Raw genomic sequence first — 19,028 nt, forward strand, 5'->3', positions numbered from 1 at the left:
CGCTTCTCGTCTTCTGGCTGGAGAGGCCCGCAATACTGCCGGGCCTTTGCCCAGCCTGGGCCTCCCCTTCCGGCCCCCAGGGGTGTCAGGAATGCCTGCAGCTTGCAAATGCCCAGAGCTCCCGGAAGGTCATCGACCTTGCTGGCTCCTGGTGGCCATGTGGGATTTGGCCCTGTGGACCATGGATGGAATTCTCCAAAGCCGGATGGGCTCCCTGCCCAGGGATGGGCAGAATCCAGGGGCTCCCCGACTCCCACTAAGGGGTTCCCCTCACGTGCCCTCTGGGGGACCCCCCATCCTTCCTCAACCCCCTTCCTTCTTTTAACGCACTCATTGTTCTCCCCGATTAAGTTTCTCTATTTTTCTTGTGCAAAACATGTGGACAAAAGCATTCCACGATTTGCACTGTTGTTTGTCTCTAGCTACAAAGAGAGGCCTCCCCAGCCGGGGATGCAGAGGACTGAGCAGGGCAGCAGAGGACACGTGAGCAGGTGTGGAGATGGGGGCCCAGCTCCCCCAGGACCCCACTCCTCCCCACCCCGGGGCCCAGAGGCTCAGCTACCATTGTGGGTAGGGCCTCCGTGCCCAACTCCCAGGGCTTCGGGGAAGCCAACACGTACACAGATGCCAGAGGACAATGAAAGGGCAGGGGCCGCTGCCGCTGAAGTCCGTTGTCATTTTCCTGGGCACGGCCATTCCCAGGACACCCACCCACAGGCCAGCCTGGCTCGCTCCTTCCCACACCAGAGGGGCAGCCCTCAGCCTCCTCGGCAACTGAATCCTCAAGGCAGCTCGGTCTGGTCCCTGCCCGTGGGTGAGGCCCCATCTTTTCACCAAGTGATCGTCCCGACCACAGAGATCTCATTCCTGCCACGGCTGAGCGCTGGAGCAGCAAGGTGGGGAACGGGGACAGGTGAGGAACTCCAGAGGCCCCGCCTGGTCCAGGGCACACCTGTCCCTCAGAGCCAGATGACAAATGCAATCACAGTGTGTGACCTGCAGACAATGGGAGGAGGCACCCCTGCTGGAGGACCAGCTCTGCCTGTCCAAGACTCTCCAGCCCGGGGGGGCATCGGGGGTCACCAGGCACTTCCCCGAGGCCCCTGCAGTAGCTCACACCTGCTCCTTCCCAGGAAGGGAACATTCTGGGCCTTCGAAGAATCCCAGGCCTCTGCTGGCCCGGCAGGCCCCCTCTGGCTCCGCCCTCTCCACGATGGGACCAGAGTCGAAAGGGGTAGAGGTGGCAGAAATCGTTTGGGGAACTGGAGGTTGAGCAACCACTCTGGGGAAGGGAGCTTCTGTAGAACCTAGGATGTCACCTCCAGGACCCAAGTTCTTTCACTTGGGCTCTGTGGGTGCCCTGTTCAAGACGGTGGGGCGGGGGGGTGCGGTCCCATTGATGGGGAGGGTGCAGGCCAGGGCAGACACCCACCTAGGCAGCCAGTAATGGGGTGAGGGAGAGTAGGAACGAGACGGTCCACCACCACGCCCCGGCCCGTGCCTCCACCGGCCTTGCCCTCAGACCCTGCCCTCGTCTCACACTAGCAGCCCAGGACCGTGAGCTCACACCACCTCCTGCTTCCTCTGGACCCTCCCAGCCTTTCCCGCCCCGACCTTGGCCTCTCTCCGGGCTACACCTCGCCTCCCATTCTGGAGCACTCGAGGTTAACTCATGTCCCCCCACCCCAGCTGCAGGACTCTCCTCCCACCCCTGAGGGTCACAAGGGAGAAGCCCTTGGACTGGTCCTAGCTTCAAGGCTCCCTTTACCAAGGAGCTACCTTCCTTCTGGGAGCGGCACGATTGGATCTTCTGTTCCACTGACCTCCTCCCGCCCCCCTGCCCAGAGCGCCGAGAACACAGCCACCCCATCGCTTCGCTCTCATGTGCATTTATTGAGCGCCCATGGAGTGCATGGTCCTACGTCCAGGGTTCGCAGCCACAGTCTAGTCAAAAGGAGACCGGAGCTGTACAGAGGACATTTCATAGCGGGGAAGGGGTGGGGAAGGGGGAGAACTAATCACAAAACAAATTCCTATTCGAAAGCAACAGAATCTCCTCTGAGATAATATATATTCTACGCACACACGCGCACGCACACACGCACACAGCCCTGGATGAACACGGACGCTACCGCTTGGCTGTATATGCAAAGCACATACCCGCGTGCCGGGTAAAGGAACGAATAGGTATGCTGTCCGCGCATGCGCACGCGCACCGCCGCACGCACAGCGTCTGGCTTATGCTATCAAAGACGCTAGTCTCCAGGGTCTAGTGAAGCAATCTGTCCTAGATGCCTGCAGCATGCAAAACTTGAAGATCCGAGAGTCACGGTTAAGGAGGACGATGGGGACACGCGTGGACTCCTCCATCGGGGCCCGGCTGCCGCGCTGGCCGTGGCTCTCTGTCGGGACGACAGAGCCTCTGAGAAGGGCCCCCAGAGCAGAGCCGAGAAGCTGGAGGCCCTCTGTCCAGTGGCAGGGGCCTCAGGAGGCCGGCTGAGTTCACCAATCTCAAGGGCAGAGTGTCAGACTCCGGTTTGGAGCGTGTAGTCCTGCAAACAGGGTCCCTTGTGGCGGCGCCTCAGACGGAGGTGAGTTTCCGTGCTCGCTCGCTCTCTGCAGCCTCCCACGTGTGCTAACGCATTTTGTAGTAATTAGATACAGATGTTTCGCACAGCTGTCCCTTAAAATCCAAGTCTACTGTGAAATCGAGGTCTCGCTGCAAAGAAGGAGGAGCCGGGGCATCAGCGCGGAAGGCGGCGGGGGAAGGCGGCCCCCCTCCCCGCAGGCAGAGGGCCGGGCGCATCTGCGCCGCTAGGGTTTTCCAGCTCAGGACTCCGCTCCCCACCAACAGCCCTCGGGAGCCTCTTCCGGTGCCTCGTTACCCTCACGGGGAGGCCTTTGATTTCTAACCTAAGTAAGTCCTTCCTGTTAGAATACAGAGATGTTCCCTCTGGTTTCCTCCCGGGAGAAGTGGGGCGGTCGAGTCTCCCAGGGCGGAAGCCTCGGCGCGCCCTCGGCGCCTGCCCGGCACGTGCCTGCACCCCAGGGGGCTCAGAGAGAATCACACGGCCTCCAGCCCCCCAGGCCAGCCTGAGGAAGGCGAGCCCGGTCTTCCAAGCCACCACACACTGTTCTTTCCTGGCTCAGCTGGTCCTAAATGAGGCAAAGTCCATGGCCACAGCCCCTGTTCTCAAAACACCTCCCACCGAGGGCGGGAAGCTGTCCTCAAGGCTGGGAGGGTGTCCAGGGTGTCCTACAGAAAGGCTCCAGTTCCCCAGTCTTAAGGGGTCCAGGCTGGAGTCCTTGAAGGAGGCCATCACATCCAAACCCGCCTTCCTACCGCTTCCCCTGTAACTTTTCCGGTTGTGCACAAGGCAGCCAGGCCCCCGGGGCAAGTGGGTCCTGGCAGTTCCCTGGAAGCCGGCCCCCGGGTCCCTCCTCCTCTCTGACCCCGGCCTCACAGAGGATGCCTCGGCACTCACCACGTTTTTGGCATTTGGCTTCATGGATATGGTCCCGTAGATCTCCTCCCCCCTCCGGACGGTGAGGTAGTCTTCCAAGTAGAAGACGGTCTGCTTCCAGTGGGTGTAGGGGGCGTCAGGGGCTGAAGGATGACAAGGAAGAGTTAGAGAAGACGTCTCAGAGGGGCCGGGACCCCGCGCGGACGACCCACTGAACACCACAGCGAGCGCTCTCACTGGGTCAGGCACCCAGCCCCTGCGCCTGCTCCAAGCCCGCAGGACGCCCCGCTCAGCCCGGGGACTCCTCCCGGGGTCAAGGCCCCGCCCCCTCGGGACTGCGGGTCTTCGCTGGGGATCAGAAGAGAAACAAGCTGATATTACAAAGCCATACAGGGGGCGGCATTAACAACGAATCTCAAAATACTACTGGTTTTCATTAGTTCAACAGAGTGAAGACTTTCAGACATTGTAGGGGAGAGATTTGGAGGGTGGTGCATCCCGTCTCCGCTTAAATGACACCGTTCATGCCAACGCCACGGCTAAGCCGGTTTCGCCGATTCCGCTGATACCCCAGTCCTACACATAGCTTTCCCTGCCTGCCTCTCTGTCCTAAACCCAATCCTAGTTCCCTTGGCCCAGGCCTGCCCTGGGGTTTCAGCCGTGCCTTCCTACCTGGATGAATAGGAATAGGGGAAGATTCTCATTCCACGGACCCAACGCTGCTCCACAGCTCACACGTCATCCACACTGACTGAGGCTTGCACGTCCCCTCCCCTGCATTTGCCACGAAATCCCACCCATCCCTCTGGGCACACTACCAATTCTACAACTAGATGAGGGGTCCTGTCTCATGGGCCCCCTTCCTCAGCAGCAGCCGTCCTGGGGACACTCTTCCCTCCCTCATCACCGGCCTCTCCCTTCCTCATTCTTCAAGGTCACATCCTTGGGCACGCCTTGCCTGACCCAGCTGGATTAAGGGCACCCTGGGCTTATGTCACCACGGTGACTGTCATGCCCCTGCATAACCGTCTCTGTCTCTTTTTACGTGTTTGTGTCCTCCGCAAGACTGCAGTCTCCATGAGGGCCGGGGTCTGCTTACTGCTCTGTCCTCAGAGCCCATCACCACCCTTGCTGGGTCTGTGAGTACCGAATAAATGAACGATGGTAAAAAGCCCCAGAGGGGGCGCGTTGTGACGCTTCAAGGTACCCAGAGGTGTTCGGTGACACCGCGGCTTTGGGACCTAAGGGTTGTAGAAGAACCCGTCTTACAGTCAGTTCCTCTTGCCCTTCAGGATCTTACCTCCCTCCACCAGGATGCAGGACTCATGAACACTGATTCCCTCGTTGCTTAGGACCAGAGCTAAAGGTGGGAAGACTTAGGGAGGATGTAGTAAGTGCCTTTCAAATACTTCAAAGGCTGTCACATGGAAGGACTTATATGTGGCCTTATAGATGGCTTTGGAGGCAGAACAAAGGCTAGGCACTCAGAATCACTAGAAGGCAGAGTTTTAATCACAGGAAGGATTGGGGCTGCCCCACGACTGTATGCACACCCGCGGTCCGGCCCGGAGGAGTGCACACACAACCTGGCTGGGGATTTATCGTATGCCCAGTCAGGCCAAGATCCTTCAGACCCCAAGATCTATTTTAATGGTGGTGAAGAGTCTGTCTGTCTGTGTCCTTTGCAATGAACCAGCTTGATCAAATGTCAGTGGTTTGGACACTCGAGTAGCCTTCGATGTGTGCATTTAGGAAATCGATGCCGACTCAAGGTCTAGTGGAGGGGAGGCAGCCTGAGGATTCGGAAGGGCTTGAAGGAGGATCATGTACATAGAGTCTGTGCCACTCAGATCCTGGATCCCCAAACACACCCAGCCTTCCTGGCCTCTACGCATACTGCGGCCCACAGGCAAAGTCCACCTGCTCCCAGCACCTTCCCTTCCAACGACATCTAAACGAATTGTCAAAAGCTCGTCTCCGGGGTGTGCAGAGGCTGGCAGCGTATGACTGACAGCACTGTCACCCCCGCTGCCACCCACGCCTACCCAGACAGGTGTCTCTCCTGCCTTAAGACCTTCAGGCAAGGAGATTCCAGCAGCTACCTTCTGCCTCCTAATCAGATGCCTGTGAGACTCCCAGAGACTTCACTGGCTCAGCTCCGCCAGCCAGCGAGCCCAGAAGTCCACCTCTGATGCTGGTCGCCCAAAAGACACCAGCCTTGGGTTGGAGGAGAGTGACATTTCCCCTTGACATCAACATCAAAAGGTTAAGAACTTCCCCAAACATCTCATTTCCACGATGGGTCCACGGACTCATTGCTAAAGCAGTTTTCTCAATGCAGGCTCTCCATCAGGGTGTCCAGGAGAAGTGGATGACAATTCAGATGTTTTGACTCTAGTCCTAGAGATCTGAATTCAGTAATTCTGGGTGTGAGATGGGGGCAGTCTCCCCCCAGGTGTTGTGGATACACAGCCAGTTGCTGTGCAGACTCGATCATTTACATCTAATACATCTCTTGGGTGGGTATCAGTGGAAGGGACATCTAATTAGGCAACAGTAGGCCCAGTGTCCAGTCTCCACTTTGCCATGCATTTGCACTGTGACCCTGGCGCTCATTTTCTACACCTGCAGAAAGTTTACCTCCCTGTGAGGACAGGTGATGGGAAGGGGAAAGGATACACTGAGGACGACCAGCCTCCTGCTGTGCCCAGGACCGTTTTCCTGGTGTAATTATCTGTAGCTCTCCCTTTCACTCTCAAAGTGTCCTCATTTGAAAGACGAATTATACGGTCCCCTTATCTGTAACACAGCGGGCCCAGGTTAGGGTACTGCTAAGCCATTGCATTAGGTGGTTAGTTAATCATTGTGGAAAGTGGCATATCATTTCATGTATCCATCAACTATGGCTCTGGCCTGTAAAGCGGTGCTGCCTCATTGTCGTGGTCTGGAATGTTCTAGGGATTCTCCAGAAAGTTCCTGTGCACAGGGGTGAGCGTTCAGTATCACTGTGGACCACGACACCCAGAGTTCTGGTCAGTGGACAAGCCTTTCCCTCCCGCTCTGCCCCAACTACAACCTTCACGATAGTGTAAGTGGCTTTCAGGCTTCCTCGTTATGACCGAACCGTCATTCACACATTCATTCATTCACTCATGCATGCATTCACTCATTCAGGCATTCATTCATTCACTCATTCATACATTCACTCACGCATGCATTCACTCATTCAGGCATTCATTCATTCATACATTCACTCATTCATACATTCACTCGCACATGCATTCACTCATTCGGGCATTCATTCATTCACTCGTTCATGCATTCACTCGCGCGTGCATTCACTCATTCAGGCATTCATTCATTCACTCATTCATACATTCACTCACGCATGCATTCACTCATTCAGGCATTCATTCATTCATACATTCACTCATTCATACATTCACTCGCACATGCATTCACTCATTCGGGCATTCATTCATTCACTCGTTCATGCATTCACTCGCGCGTGCATTCACTCATTCAGGCATTCATTCATTCACTCATTCGTACATTCACTCACGCGTGCATTCACTCATTCAGGCACTCATTCATTCACTCATTCGTACATTCACTCATTCATACATTCACTTACGCATGCATTCACTCATTCAGGCATTCATTCATTCACTCATTCGTACATTCACTCGCGCATGCATTCACTCATTCAGGCATTCATTCATTCACTCATTCGTACATTCACTCACGCGTGCATTCACTCATTCAGGCATTCATTCATTCACTCATTCGTACATTCACTCATTCATACATTCACTTACGCATGCATTCACTCATTCAGGCATTCATTCATTCACTCATTCGTACATTCACTCGCGCATGCATTCACTCATTCAGGCATTCATTCATTCACTCATTCATACATTCACTCACGCGTGCATTCACTCATTCAGGCATTCATTCATTCACTCATTCAGGCATTCACTCGCGCGTGCATTCACTCATTCAGGCATTCATTCATTCACTCATTCATACATTCACTCGCGCACGCATTCACTCATTCAGCATTCATTCATTCACTCATTCAGGCATTCACTCGCGCGTGCATTCACTCATTCAGGCATTCATTCAATCATTCATGCATTCAGCAGTCATCCACTCAGGGTGCCTGCCACGTGCCTGATGTGGTCCTAAATGTGGGGAGCAGCAGCCAGTACAGCCTCGCCCCCCGAGATCCTGCAGCCTAAGTGAGAAGACACTCAGGTAGCTGGCCATAAGGTCGGGTGGGAGCTGTGACCGAGGATGGAGGAGGGGTGCACGGGGGCTGCAGGAGCAAACGTCTGGGGCCTCTCACAGGAAGATTTTCCTGGTGCTTCTGGAGAGGGAGTGGAGTCCTGCTTCCTCTTTCTCTTCCCCATGGCTAAGTGGCTGGTAGTTCTTTCTGGAATTTAATACTTTTTCTAGCTGTAAATTTGTAACTCTGTTCCCGGGGGGGTTCACAGGCTTTTTGGAGAATTAAAGACGATGCATGAAGAAGCTTCTCTGACCTGAGAAAATGGCTCAGTGTCACAGGGTGGCAAAGCTGGGAAGGGGCTTCCAGGCAGTCGAGGTCCAACCATGTCATTTCACTAATGAGTCCAAGGCCCAGAAAGGAGCTCACTTAGCAGCACCTCCACGGCCTGAAGGGCTTCCTGGAAAAACTAGGACTTAGCGCAGGCCTGCTTCTACTCTGGGTACTGCCCTTCCAGCAGGAGCCCAAGGGGGCCCAGTTCCCACTTCCTGCCCCGCCCTCCGAGGCTGTGTCCAAGGGGCGGGGCAGCTGTGCTGGCACAGCGTGGAACCCTGGATGCTTGTGCCCGGAGCCGCAGCAGGCAGTCACCAGCACCATTTACGGGGGCGGTTTGCAAGCTGCACAAGCCGCGACGCGCCTTCGCGTGGGTCTCCCGGAGCAGCTGCAAACCTTGGGGGCCGATGGCGAGGGGCCGCTTACAGCAGGCTGCACTTCGCCTGAAGTTCAAAGCCAGCTGAGGCCAAACGATACCTTGTTTAGGCCTACACTTACGCATGATAAACCTTTTTAAAAATAGCAGGGGATAAGGAACTGAACATTCAGGATAATGTTCATTTAGAGGCGATGTGGAGGGAGGGGATAAGATGGGACCATCCAGGTAGCCGCAAAGGTACGGGTAGTATTTAAACCCTTGAGCTAGATGCTGAGCTCACAGGGATTTATTAGGTGACTCTGAATGACTTGACTTGCATGTATTAATTATAAGCATAATCATATTATATTTATTCATAATGTATTTCTGGTTAATATTTACATTCTAATTAACAATAGTTTATCTCTTGATATTAACTAATGTATTTACATTCTAATAATAATTAGAATTATTACCTTCTAGTTAATAATGCGTTCTAGTTACTATTACATTCTAATTAATAACACTTTATTTACAATCTGTTACTGAGTTAGGTGGCAAGTTCACAGGTGTCCCTTGTATTAATTAAAAAATAAGCCAGAAGTGAACTGTGTGTGATCCAATGATGGTAGCACGTCATGAACCACGAATTCGGATTAATCTAATTCCGTGCATCTGAGGTCCTTAAAAACAAAGGAGAAATATGCTTTCCTTGCTGGTCAGAGTGCAGAGGGTCTGAGTAAAGCCCACTGCCAAAGCCATGCCAGCTGGAAGATGGCCAAGATGGTAAAGATGCTACAGGCTGGACCAAAACCACGCTGTCATCCGCCGGAAACAGATCATCTCAGGGAAAGAAAAACGCAGCCTGGAGCTACGGGGCTGTAGCCCAGGCTTTAGAGACACAGAACTCTTCCCAGAGTACCCTTGCCCCCTGACTTTCCCATCACCTGCGGCAGGGCGGGCCCTGGGGGAGGCATCGCCCAGGGATGGAGGAAGCAGAGCCAGCCACCATGGCTCCATCCCTGGCCTCCAGTCACAGGCACCGTCCTCGATCGGGCCCTTCCTCAGCCCTCACTGCCCCAACCCTCACCATGGCAAGGCTGAGTCTCACCCATCCTTCAAGGTCCAGGTAAAATACCCCTTCCTCCTGCTGGCTGTTCCTGCGCACCCACCGAGAGGATAAGCTCGTCTGCTGCTCCCGTAGGGAGGGTAGCAGCTGACAGTGACCCGGATCGGGGCTCTCTGGTCTCTTCCTCAGGACGAGGCGGCACCAGCGCTGGCCTGACTGATGGAGACCAGAAGACCCTAGTCCTGATGGTCAGGAGACACCAACTCTGGAAGAAGCCCTTCTGTGAGGGATTAGGTGAAGTCTCTTGTCCGTTCTCTCCCACGAGAAAATTCCAGGCTCGGATGCCTTCACTAAGGAATTCCAGCAAGCATTTATAAAAGAAATATCACTGATCCTTCAAAAACTCTTCCAGCAGGTAAAGGAGGAGGAAACACTCCCCAACTTATTCTACGAGATCAGAATTACTCTGTTGGCAAAGTCAGAGAGAGAGAGATTCACAAGAAAACAGATCTACAGACCCAGGGTCACTCATCTGTATGGATGTAAAATACATCAAAGAGGTGTCAGAAAACTGGGCAACACAGACAAAGGATGAAACAACACGATCAAGTGGGATCGCTGTCACCACGTGAAAGAGGACCGCTGGCACCATGGCTGCAGGAAGTGAATAATCGTATCTTCAAATTCTGGTAGAACTCACCTATCCCTGCCACGTGCACACTCAGCCCCGGCGACAAGCTCCCAATTCCCAGGAAGACCTCCCGTGAGCGGTCAGGATGAACACATGCTCAGGGCAGGAATCCTAGCTTCATAAACGCATTGAACAGAGATTTGCATAGAAATCTCGGAGCCACACCCCGCTGGGAGGAGCTAGGAAGGCAGAGATTAATGAGATGTGAGCCCAGCTGGGGGGAGACCCAGGTCTGCAGAAGACGATGGAAATGTTCAGTGACTAGTGGCACAGCCTACACTGGAATCCTGGGTAGTTGTTTCAAAAAAAGAGATTGGATATATCTCCGCGCGGCTTTGGCGGCATCTCCAAGACACATGGTTAACTAAAGACAGGGAGCAGGGGCAGTGCGTACGGTGCGAGCCGACCTGTGTTTTCAAGAAAAGTGTAGCTGGATGTCGTACTCCTGTCATGGAAGATGCCACCAGCGGAGGCAGCTGGGTCTACGACTCACAGAAATCTATGGACTATTTTTGCAACTTCCTGTGAGCCTATAATTATTTCAAATAAAAAGGAAAAAAAGTGTATATAGGTATGTAGTTGCTTGTGCACCACTGACATTTTTCGGAGGCTACGAAATAAGTCGTGAACAAATATGCGTCTCAGGCACGGGATTGGCATGGATGGGGGAGAGGTGTTTTTCCTTAACTTTTTATGCCCCTTTTTATACCCTTTTGTTATCTTTTTGTTAGACTGCACCCGTATCACTTTAAGCATGGCCATGACAGACATAAGCACAGGATGTTAGGGAGCCCCAGGAAGAAGGCCTAACCTTGACCCTGGAGGGAAGGAGGGGATCATAATACCTGAGCTGAGAGACGCAGCCTGAGCCGGAGGTGGCCAGGGGAGGAGAGGGATGGGGGAATTGCCATAGGCTGAATCGTCTCCCCCCAGAATTCATGTGCTGGAGCCCTGACCCCCAGGATCTCTGACTATGAACGTATTCAGAGAGAATGTCTTTAGTTAAAACGAGGCCCTTAGCGTGGGCCCTCATCCAATCTGGCTGGTGCCCTTGTAGAGCAAGGAGATTAGGACACTCACAGAGACACCAGGGATGAGCACAGAGGAAGGCGGCCACGAGAAGGCGGCCGTTGGCAAGCCAAGGAGAGAGGCCTCAGGAGAAAACTCCAGAGGCCTCCAGAACCATGAGGAATACTTGGTTACAGTGGCCCCAGCAGACAAATACAGGAGGGAAGGAGACAAATCTGACAGAAGACCCTCCTGCCCTGTGGATGGAAGCGGGGCTGGGGCAGGCAGAGGCCACGGCCGAGGGGCTGAAGATGCCTGGGCGCAGAGAGCTGCAGGGCCAGCGTGTGCTGGGCTGCGTGTGCGGCAGCAAAGGCGTGGGGTGGACGGCACAGCGCGAAGGGTGCTGAGAGATGAGGCTGGGGAAGTGGGATGGGGCCGGTCAGGGGACCAACCCCCTGCCAGTTACCAGGCTAAGCAATCTGGGCTTATCTGCTATGGGCGATGAGGCACCTCTGAAGGAGTTTGGAGCACGTCAGGGACTTAATGGGGAGGGACAGAAGCTGGGAAGACAGGAAGGAGACGTAGAGCCAGGTTGCAGCCTAGGGAAGCAGACGCTGAATCTGTCATGAGGCGTCTCCGTATCCTCCACCCACACAGAGGGGGCTCGGGAAACACTAAATGAACAAACGTGCATTTGAAAGGTGGCCTCCACGCCTGCCTCTCCCCACCCGACACTTGCTCTCAGCTCTGGCCACACCAGCCACAAGTTTTTTACCTTCTCATCGGGCATCCAAAACCCTGGGGACGTGCGACTCCTCCACGGCTGGAGAGGCTTAGGAGGTGCTAAGTGAGGGCCCCTGGCTGATGCCCCCGGCCCTTGCCCCACGTCCAGGCCGGGGAGGTCACTTCCCACAGAGCCTTGGCACGAGGCCAGGAGGGTCTGGAAGGCCAGCAGAAGGCTCACCTGTGGAAAACCCCATTTTTTTGTGGCACTTGGTAAATTCGATATTGAAATAGGTGACCAGGGCGTGGACGTAGTCATTGCGCTGTATCTGCAGGCAGAAGGCGGATGTGAAGGACAGCTCCTCCGTCTTCACCGTGTAGATGTCCACCTCCTGCAGCCCAGAGAAGAGAGAATGCGGACGCTCAGTGCCTCCACCGGGTCTGGGCCGTCCTCAGCTTCATTCCCCAGGGAGACTATGGATGGCAGACTCCCCAGGGTGTCATGGCTCTCGGGGGGACTTCCCAGGCCCACCCACCCCCCTCCCCATGACCTCCTCCATCCTTTCTAGGGTGGAGTCGGCTAAGGCAATGCTGCGAGCAGATTTAAGTCAGAGCCTGAGGATAACAGAATCAGGACGGTAAATCTTCTGGGGATGAGTGCTGATGCGGGGGAGGGGAGAGGAGAAGAAGATGAATTAGAGCCTCTGTAAACCCAACCCAGATATCCTCAGAGCAGTCCCCCTCGGCATCACTAGTGCATCTAGCTGTTCTCAGGCTGTGGTCCCTGGAGGAGCACGTCGGCATCGCCGGGGGTGGGGTGGGGAGGGGAGGGCATCCCAGACCTACTGAATCAAGGCAGCAGTGTGTGCCCCGTCAAGCCCTCCCAGGTTCCGGCAGACCCGACTGCTCCCTTCCCAGCAATACGAGGTACGGAGTATTCTCTCAGGAGTGAGGACCGAGCCCGCACGGTCACGGACTGAGCCTGGGGAAGCCAGCCGACCATTTACCACAAGCCCGGACAGTTAAAAACAAATGAAAGGGGGAAATAAGAGGTGAGAACTTTTCAGTTCCAGCTAGGAATGGACAACACAAGGAACTCATCGTTCTAACAGTTTCAGCTGGGAAGCGGCTGCACATCAGTCTTGCTGGGAGCGGGAGTAAAATGAACAATGGTTTGCAACATGGTGCTCTTTCTGCGAGAAGGATGCTGACCCGTCGTTGGCCGGCTCCAGCAAGACACAGCAGACCTCCCAAGGCCCAGGAGGCATCCAGGCCGCCTTCAGTGAGGTCTAAGGAAGAACCTCCCACTGCCGGGCTGTATGGCAGACACCTCTGTCCTGAAAGCTCTGTACGGGCCAGACAGACCCCTGTGTGCCTGGAACGGTCCCCAGGGGCGCCCCTGAGACCCGGATGATGGAAGATGTTGGGAGTGACTAGGAGAGAGGGGTCTCCGGGTGGGGAAACAAGAGCAGCGAAGAGACAGAGACTTTTATCTCTACACGTTTCTAGGATGAATAAAGGAAAAACTGATGCAAAACATCCTGGGGACTTCAAAGCCAAGTCCTGTCTCCACAGGAGGGCAGTGGACAGAGGCGCTAGTGAGGTCGAGGCAGCCAGGCAGCCCAGAGCCTTGTTACGGTGCGGGCTGGCAGCTGTGACCCCCTCTGACCTGTCGGTTGGGAAGAGGGTGGGACTGCAGGTGCAGGGGACCGTGGGAGCCCTCGATGTCGGTGACATCACTTCAGATGCAAGCTCAAGTACGGGAACAGGGCTAAAGGTCCCTGTGAGCCCGGGTCAGGCGTGCAGAATTCGATGGGGTTAGAAAGCCAGTCCCCTTTTACCCCGAGAATGCAAGAGCCCTGGGGAGCATCCCCAGGTAGTGGCTGCCGTGGGCTCCTGCACTCCCCCTGGGAGGGGGCACTCACTGCCTATCAGGCAACCAATCCTTCCCCGATGTCTCCAGTCGGTAGGTCCTGCTTCTAAACTAGCGAGCAGCGCCCTCACCAGCCTCTGTAACTTCCACCCACGGAACAAGCCACCGCCCGCTCGTGCTCACGTGGGTCCCCTAAACCTTTTCTCCTCCAGCATAAACTGCGTCTCCTGAGTCATGGCTTCCGACGCCGTCACCCTCCTGATCTGGGACCCGCTTCTAGCAGCCTCTGACCTCGAAGCGCGCTCTGCCGGTTGCAGCTGCCTTCAGCCGGCCAAGCCCCTCCCCACAGCATCCCTTTCATCATCCTTATTTCTGGGACCCGAGTGCGGGGGGGAGGGTCCTTCATTACATGTCACCCTGTTAGTTTGGGCCGTTGCCCAGAGTGGGGAAATCTGTTTAGCCCCAGTACCTGTCAGCTTATGATGTTTGCCACCCCTCTGGGCCACGTGTCTGCAGGTCCCTCCAGCCCAAACACTCTTAGCGCAGCTGCGCTTAACTGTGATTTTGTTAAGGGCTTCGGCAGAGTCCCCTAGGCTGGGCTCACGCTGTCTACATTCACTGACGTTTCCGCTCCTTCTCCACTGGGGCCAGCCCGCCAGGCTCCAGGCTCCTTCCAAGGTCCCTGTCCCTTTCTCTCGGGCGCCCTCTGCCACGGGCCTCGCCTGGTCTTTCCACCCTGCTTCTGGCTCCTCTCAGGGGTCTCACCACCTCCGCCCCTGTCCCCACCATTAGACTGGAGCCCTTTAGACGCGGGGTCTGGACGTTATGGTCTGTGCGCCCTCAGTGAGCGATGTAACCCCGACACGCGCCACTCTTCTCCTAAAACTGTCTCCCTGCCTGAGGACTCTCCTTCCCATCCCCTCCCCAGGCCCCTCCTTCGGACCAACCAACGAATCTCTCTCAGATGCATTCCCACTGTGCCATTCCCTGGATCTAAAGCCTTCCACGACTTTCTACGGTTTACCTAAAAATATCCAAGCCTCTTGGCCTGGACTCAGAGGGGGACCTGGGAAGTAGACCCCGTGACCCATCTGGACTGGTTCCTTTCTCCTCTGTCCTCACCTCACTTCTTCACCACTCTCAGCCTGCACAGGAACAACGATGCACCTGCGCACACGCACACACACACAGAAACACCCCATCTGTCGGGGATTCCGTCTCTATAGGGTCTCAGACGCCCATCAACCAGTGTCGGCCACCAGTGCCCTGACAGCGTTCTCTAGGTCCTACGGACATTTGCATCTGAATAGGGGCCTCCGAAGGAACAAAACCCGTCCAGACTGAAAGGATGATCTGCGTTAGAATGGGCGCCAGGGAGGCGACTGCTGGCCTCTGGAGTGGGGACAGGCAGTCTGTGTGGGTGAGTCAGCTGTGACCGGGCCTCAGAGACACAAAGGCCTCCAGTCAGGGCCCTCCCTCCTCTCAGGCCCGAAGTGTCCAGAGGCAGACACGTTATGCTGGCCCCCGGAGCCCTGATCCCTTTGCCAGAAGGCTTTCTCTTTCAGCAGCCGCCTCAGCAACTCTGAGACCCCAGCGAGACCCCTGGCTCGGCCTCAGGCTGCCCCACCAGGCGCAGGGCTCCGCAGGCACCGGTGACTCAGAGGGGCCCCGGCCGATGCTGTCCACATCACTACATCATGTTACAAATGGATGTCTCAGATCAGAAGTCTGGTCAAAACAGAGTCTTAATTATAATAAAGTGTCACAAGCCGCAACGTTAATAGCGATGAAAATAGCAATTAAGCGTGTGAAGAAGGGCAAGTGTTTTCCCAGGGAAGGTGCTGAGCACATTAGCGAGAGCTGACGATGGCTCTCCTGGTGGCAGAAGCAAACACAGCCGTCCTTGCCCTTCTCAGAGCTCAGGAAGAAAGGTGACATGCACGGAGGGCCCAGAACTCCAGCCCCGCCATACCCACAGTCCCAGGCTGCACTCCGGTGTAACCAAGGAGAGACCCTTGCCTGTTCCTGGCTGGAGGGGGAGAGGGAGGCGGGGGGGACAGAGCAGGCCAGTCTGGGACCAGCCTTGGACGTGCACAAGTGCCGTGGCCACACCTGCAGGGCAGGGGCAGAGAGCGACCCAGGGCCCAAGCACATTGAAGGAATCGTATCCCCGCGCCACCATGGGCAGACGCCTATCGGTTCCATACAGCTGCCATGCGTCATTTTGGCAAATGCAGTTGCACCAGGTGATCTCCACTCGTACTACAGTGTTGGCAGCCATGCTCTGCACTACGGGGGAGTTATCTGGGGTGGACTTTGCTGGCTCTTGTTTGGGATGCCAGAGAGAGAGGCTTTGGGGACAGAGGGGCCGGTGGGAAGAAATAAGAGGACGTTTGCTTCTCATCAACCCTGCCTGGACTCAGAAAGGGCCGAGTTAAGAAGCAGAATCCTCAGGCAGGATGTTCCAAAAGGGAGGCGGTGTCTATCTGATGGGACCTGTACAAGGTACATCTAGTTTTATTTGTCCTCTGAGGTCCCTTTGAAATGCCATGGTGACAAGGCTTGCATTTCTTCTCAGGAAGACTGTGACCAGGGACAGGGGACCGTTCTCACCTGGACAAAGCAGCCGTTTGCATCAGTCCTGCAGAAACCTCCCCGCACCCCTGGGCTCTTCCCCGTTGCATCCACCCAGAGTTCCCGAAAAAGCAGTGAGGTGCACAGGACCAGGGCGGGAGGGTATGCTTCAGCAAGATGGGGGCTGGGAGGGCTGATGACAACGGACACAGTGAACCCAGATTCTTCGATTAAAACATTAACTTGAAGCCTATAAGACAGATGTCTTTCTAGACTTTAAAAAAAGTAGTGAAATAGCAAGAGTTTTCCATCGTTAGACAGGATAGATTAGCATTTGTAAATGCAGATACTTAGAAAAAGGGTTGGAAAGATCAGCTCATCCTGTGGACAGCGGTTACCTGTAGGAGGAGTGTGGGCTGGGAGGGAGGGAGGTCTCGGGGGGCTTTTATCTGTACCCCAGCAAGTTTGGCACGTCTGATATTTAGTGATAAGGATGCACTGGGTAAGGACTGGTCTGCCGAGGGTGCTGGCGAGCTGTTCTCCGTCTGCGCTGAAGAAAGCCTTGGAGGACAAGAGGTGAGGGCCGCACCAACAAGGCACTCAGCAGGAGGGAGCTCCGTGCGGCCGGTCAGATGTGTGCTTAGAGGTGCGGGCGTGAGCTGCTCACACGGCAGACTGAGGTGTGGGATCTCTTGCCTAGGAGGCCAGCGCCCTCGGAATGCAGGAGCTTCCCCCCACCTGAGCCTCCAGGGTGTCCTCCCTCGGATATTCCTACAAGCCCATCCGACACCCCTCCCCCCTCACACCCCACCCCTCCCTCACCAAGGGACATGCACCACCCACCCCCCAACTGTGCCACGTGGAGTCCAGTGGCGCTCTCTCCCCAGCTCTGCTCGGTGACAGTGCCGGCTTTGATAGGTCACCACGGGCTGCCAGAGGCTCTGGCCAGGGTGGCCTTGCCTCACAGTTTGGGAGGAGCTGGTGTGGCCTCTACTCAGGCCCAAGAGTCCAGGTGACACAGCCAGGTTCCCGCACACCCAGGCCCGAGCAAGCGGCGTCTGCAGACCTTTATTAAACAGGCATTGGTCACCACTTGCTTTGGGTCCACGATGTCTACCAGGGGCTCCTTCATGGCAACGTCCCGGATGCAGGTCATGTCAAAGCCATAGACGTTCTCCCACCCTGTGGGAAGAGAGCGAGAAGTGGCAGCAGGACCCCCAGAAGTCTCCCGACCCCCCTGAGTCCTAGAGGGTGGGGGGCAGCTTGTGTCCCCCTGCCTGAGGGCAGGAGAGTCGCTTGCCTGGTGGAGAGCTCTGCAATGTACCAGACGCTCATTCACCATCTCATCTGTACAGGTCCCACTTTAGGGTTAGGAAAAGTGAAGCCCAGAGAGGCTGAGAAAATTCTCCAAGGTCACACAGCAGACTCCCACGGGGTCAAGACTAGAGCCCACATTCCTGATTCTTCTGTACCTGCTCTCCTGCCCCCTCTCTGAGCCTCAGAGTCTCCTACGAACTCTCTCCTCTGCCATCCACATTTCTACCCCGGAGCCTTTTTTCCAGTCGTTCTCCACACCTACAAGGCCCATCTCTTTCCCTCCTCCCATCCCCGCCAGCTGAACCTCTCAAGCAGCAGAAAGAAACACGGGCTTTCGGTGAAACAGGCTGCAGCGTGAATGCCAGCACCACCACTTCCTGGCCAGGCCCTTGTGCAAATTTCCTAACCTCTCTGAACCTCCATTTTCTCAACTGAAGAAATGAGGGGCAGGGGCAGGGGTAGTCCAGGAGAGGGCTTAACTTTCTTACATGCCATGATGTTCTCTCTAAGGATGCATCTCGTAAGACATATCCCCCCGTTGGGGCACAAAGCACCCCAACAGTGCTCTTTGGCCCTTGGGGCTGTTCATAAGATGCTTTAAGCAGGGGACGTATTCAGGATGCAGGGTTGGAGGGTAAATGAATGCAGGTCTGATGGTCCAAGATCACCCTTAAATGATGGTAATCATTGATTGATCACCTAGCCCTGGCCAGACCCTTCATTGAATCTCCCCATCAACCCCATGAGGACACCTCCTTATGACAGATGAGAAAACAGGGGCTTGCAGAAGCTGGCATCCGGCTCACATGCAGTATCTGGTCCAATATCCCACAGCAGGGGAACCGTGGAGCTGGGGCTCAAACCCAGCTTGGGTCCTAATCCTTCAGCTGCACTGACTCAGTCGTGAGAGCAACCAGGAATGCCATTTGCTCTCCCCACAGCGCAGAGAGTGCCTTAGCGGAGTCTTCAGTTACTGGCCAGCTGAAATCTCACTTGTCTGTTTATTCGGAGGGGTTTAGAAATACACTGCAGTAGAGACGCTTTTCTCTAAAATCTTACAGGATTATTTTTTTTTTTAAATGTTCACCGAACAAATGGTACCTTAGGGAACTCATGAGCCTGCATGTGTTTAGGAGAGGGGGGTGGGAGGAGGGAGGTGTGAATGGTCAGGGAAAGCTATGCCCCTTTTACTCAGATTCCTTTCAAGGGCACGCAAAGCTCTTCCTCGGGGAGAAGAGGCCGAGAAAATAAGCATCTCCCGGAGGGGGAGCACTTGTGAAATTCTGGCTTGAGGATAAGATGCCAGTCAGATCCCATTACATACACAAGGCTGGTGCCAAAGTCCCAACTGAACCTACCTAAGTTTGGGGAAGTGTGTCAACAGCACACG

The 19,028-nt window shown here is 55.3% G+C and overlaps 1 protein-coding gene across 1 annotated transcript in view; it reads right to left on the reverse strand.

The window, feature by feature from the left end:
* Positions 1 to 2,635: 2,635 nt before the first annotated feature.
* PRMT8 (protein arginine methyltransferase 8) overlaps positions 2,636 to 19,028 on the reverse strand; it is a gene marked incomplete at its 3' end in the record, with an annotated part of 80,323 nt that continues 63,930 nt past the window's right edge. The window contains exons 7-10 of the mRNA XM_079937450.1: positions 17,388 to 17,503; positions 12,116 to 12,266; positions 3,486 to 3,607; positions 2,636 to 2,719 (exon numbers count right to left, since the gene is read on the reverse strand). Coding sequence (XP_079793576.1) covers positions 2,636 to 2,719; positions 3,486 to 3,607; positions 12,116 to 12,266; positions 17,388 to 17,503 — 473 coding nt within the window. The remainder of the gene's footprint in view (positions 2,720 to 3,485; positions 3,608 to 12,115; positions 12,267 to 17,387; positions 17,504 to 19,028) is intronic.

The sequence above is a fragment of the Stenella coeruleoalba genome (genome assembly GCF_951394435.1).
Source record: "Stenella coeruleoalba genome assembly, chromosome: 11".
Taxonomy (NCBI): Eukaryota; Metazoa; Chordata; class Mammalia; order Artiodactyla; family Delphinidae; genus Stenella; species Stenella coeruleoalba.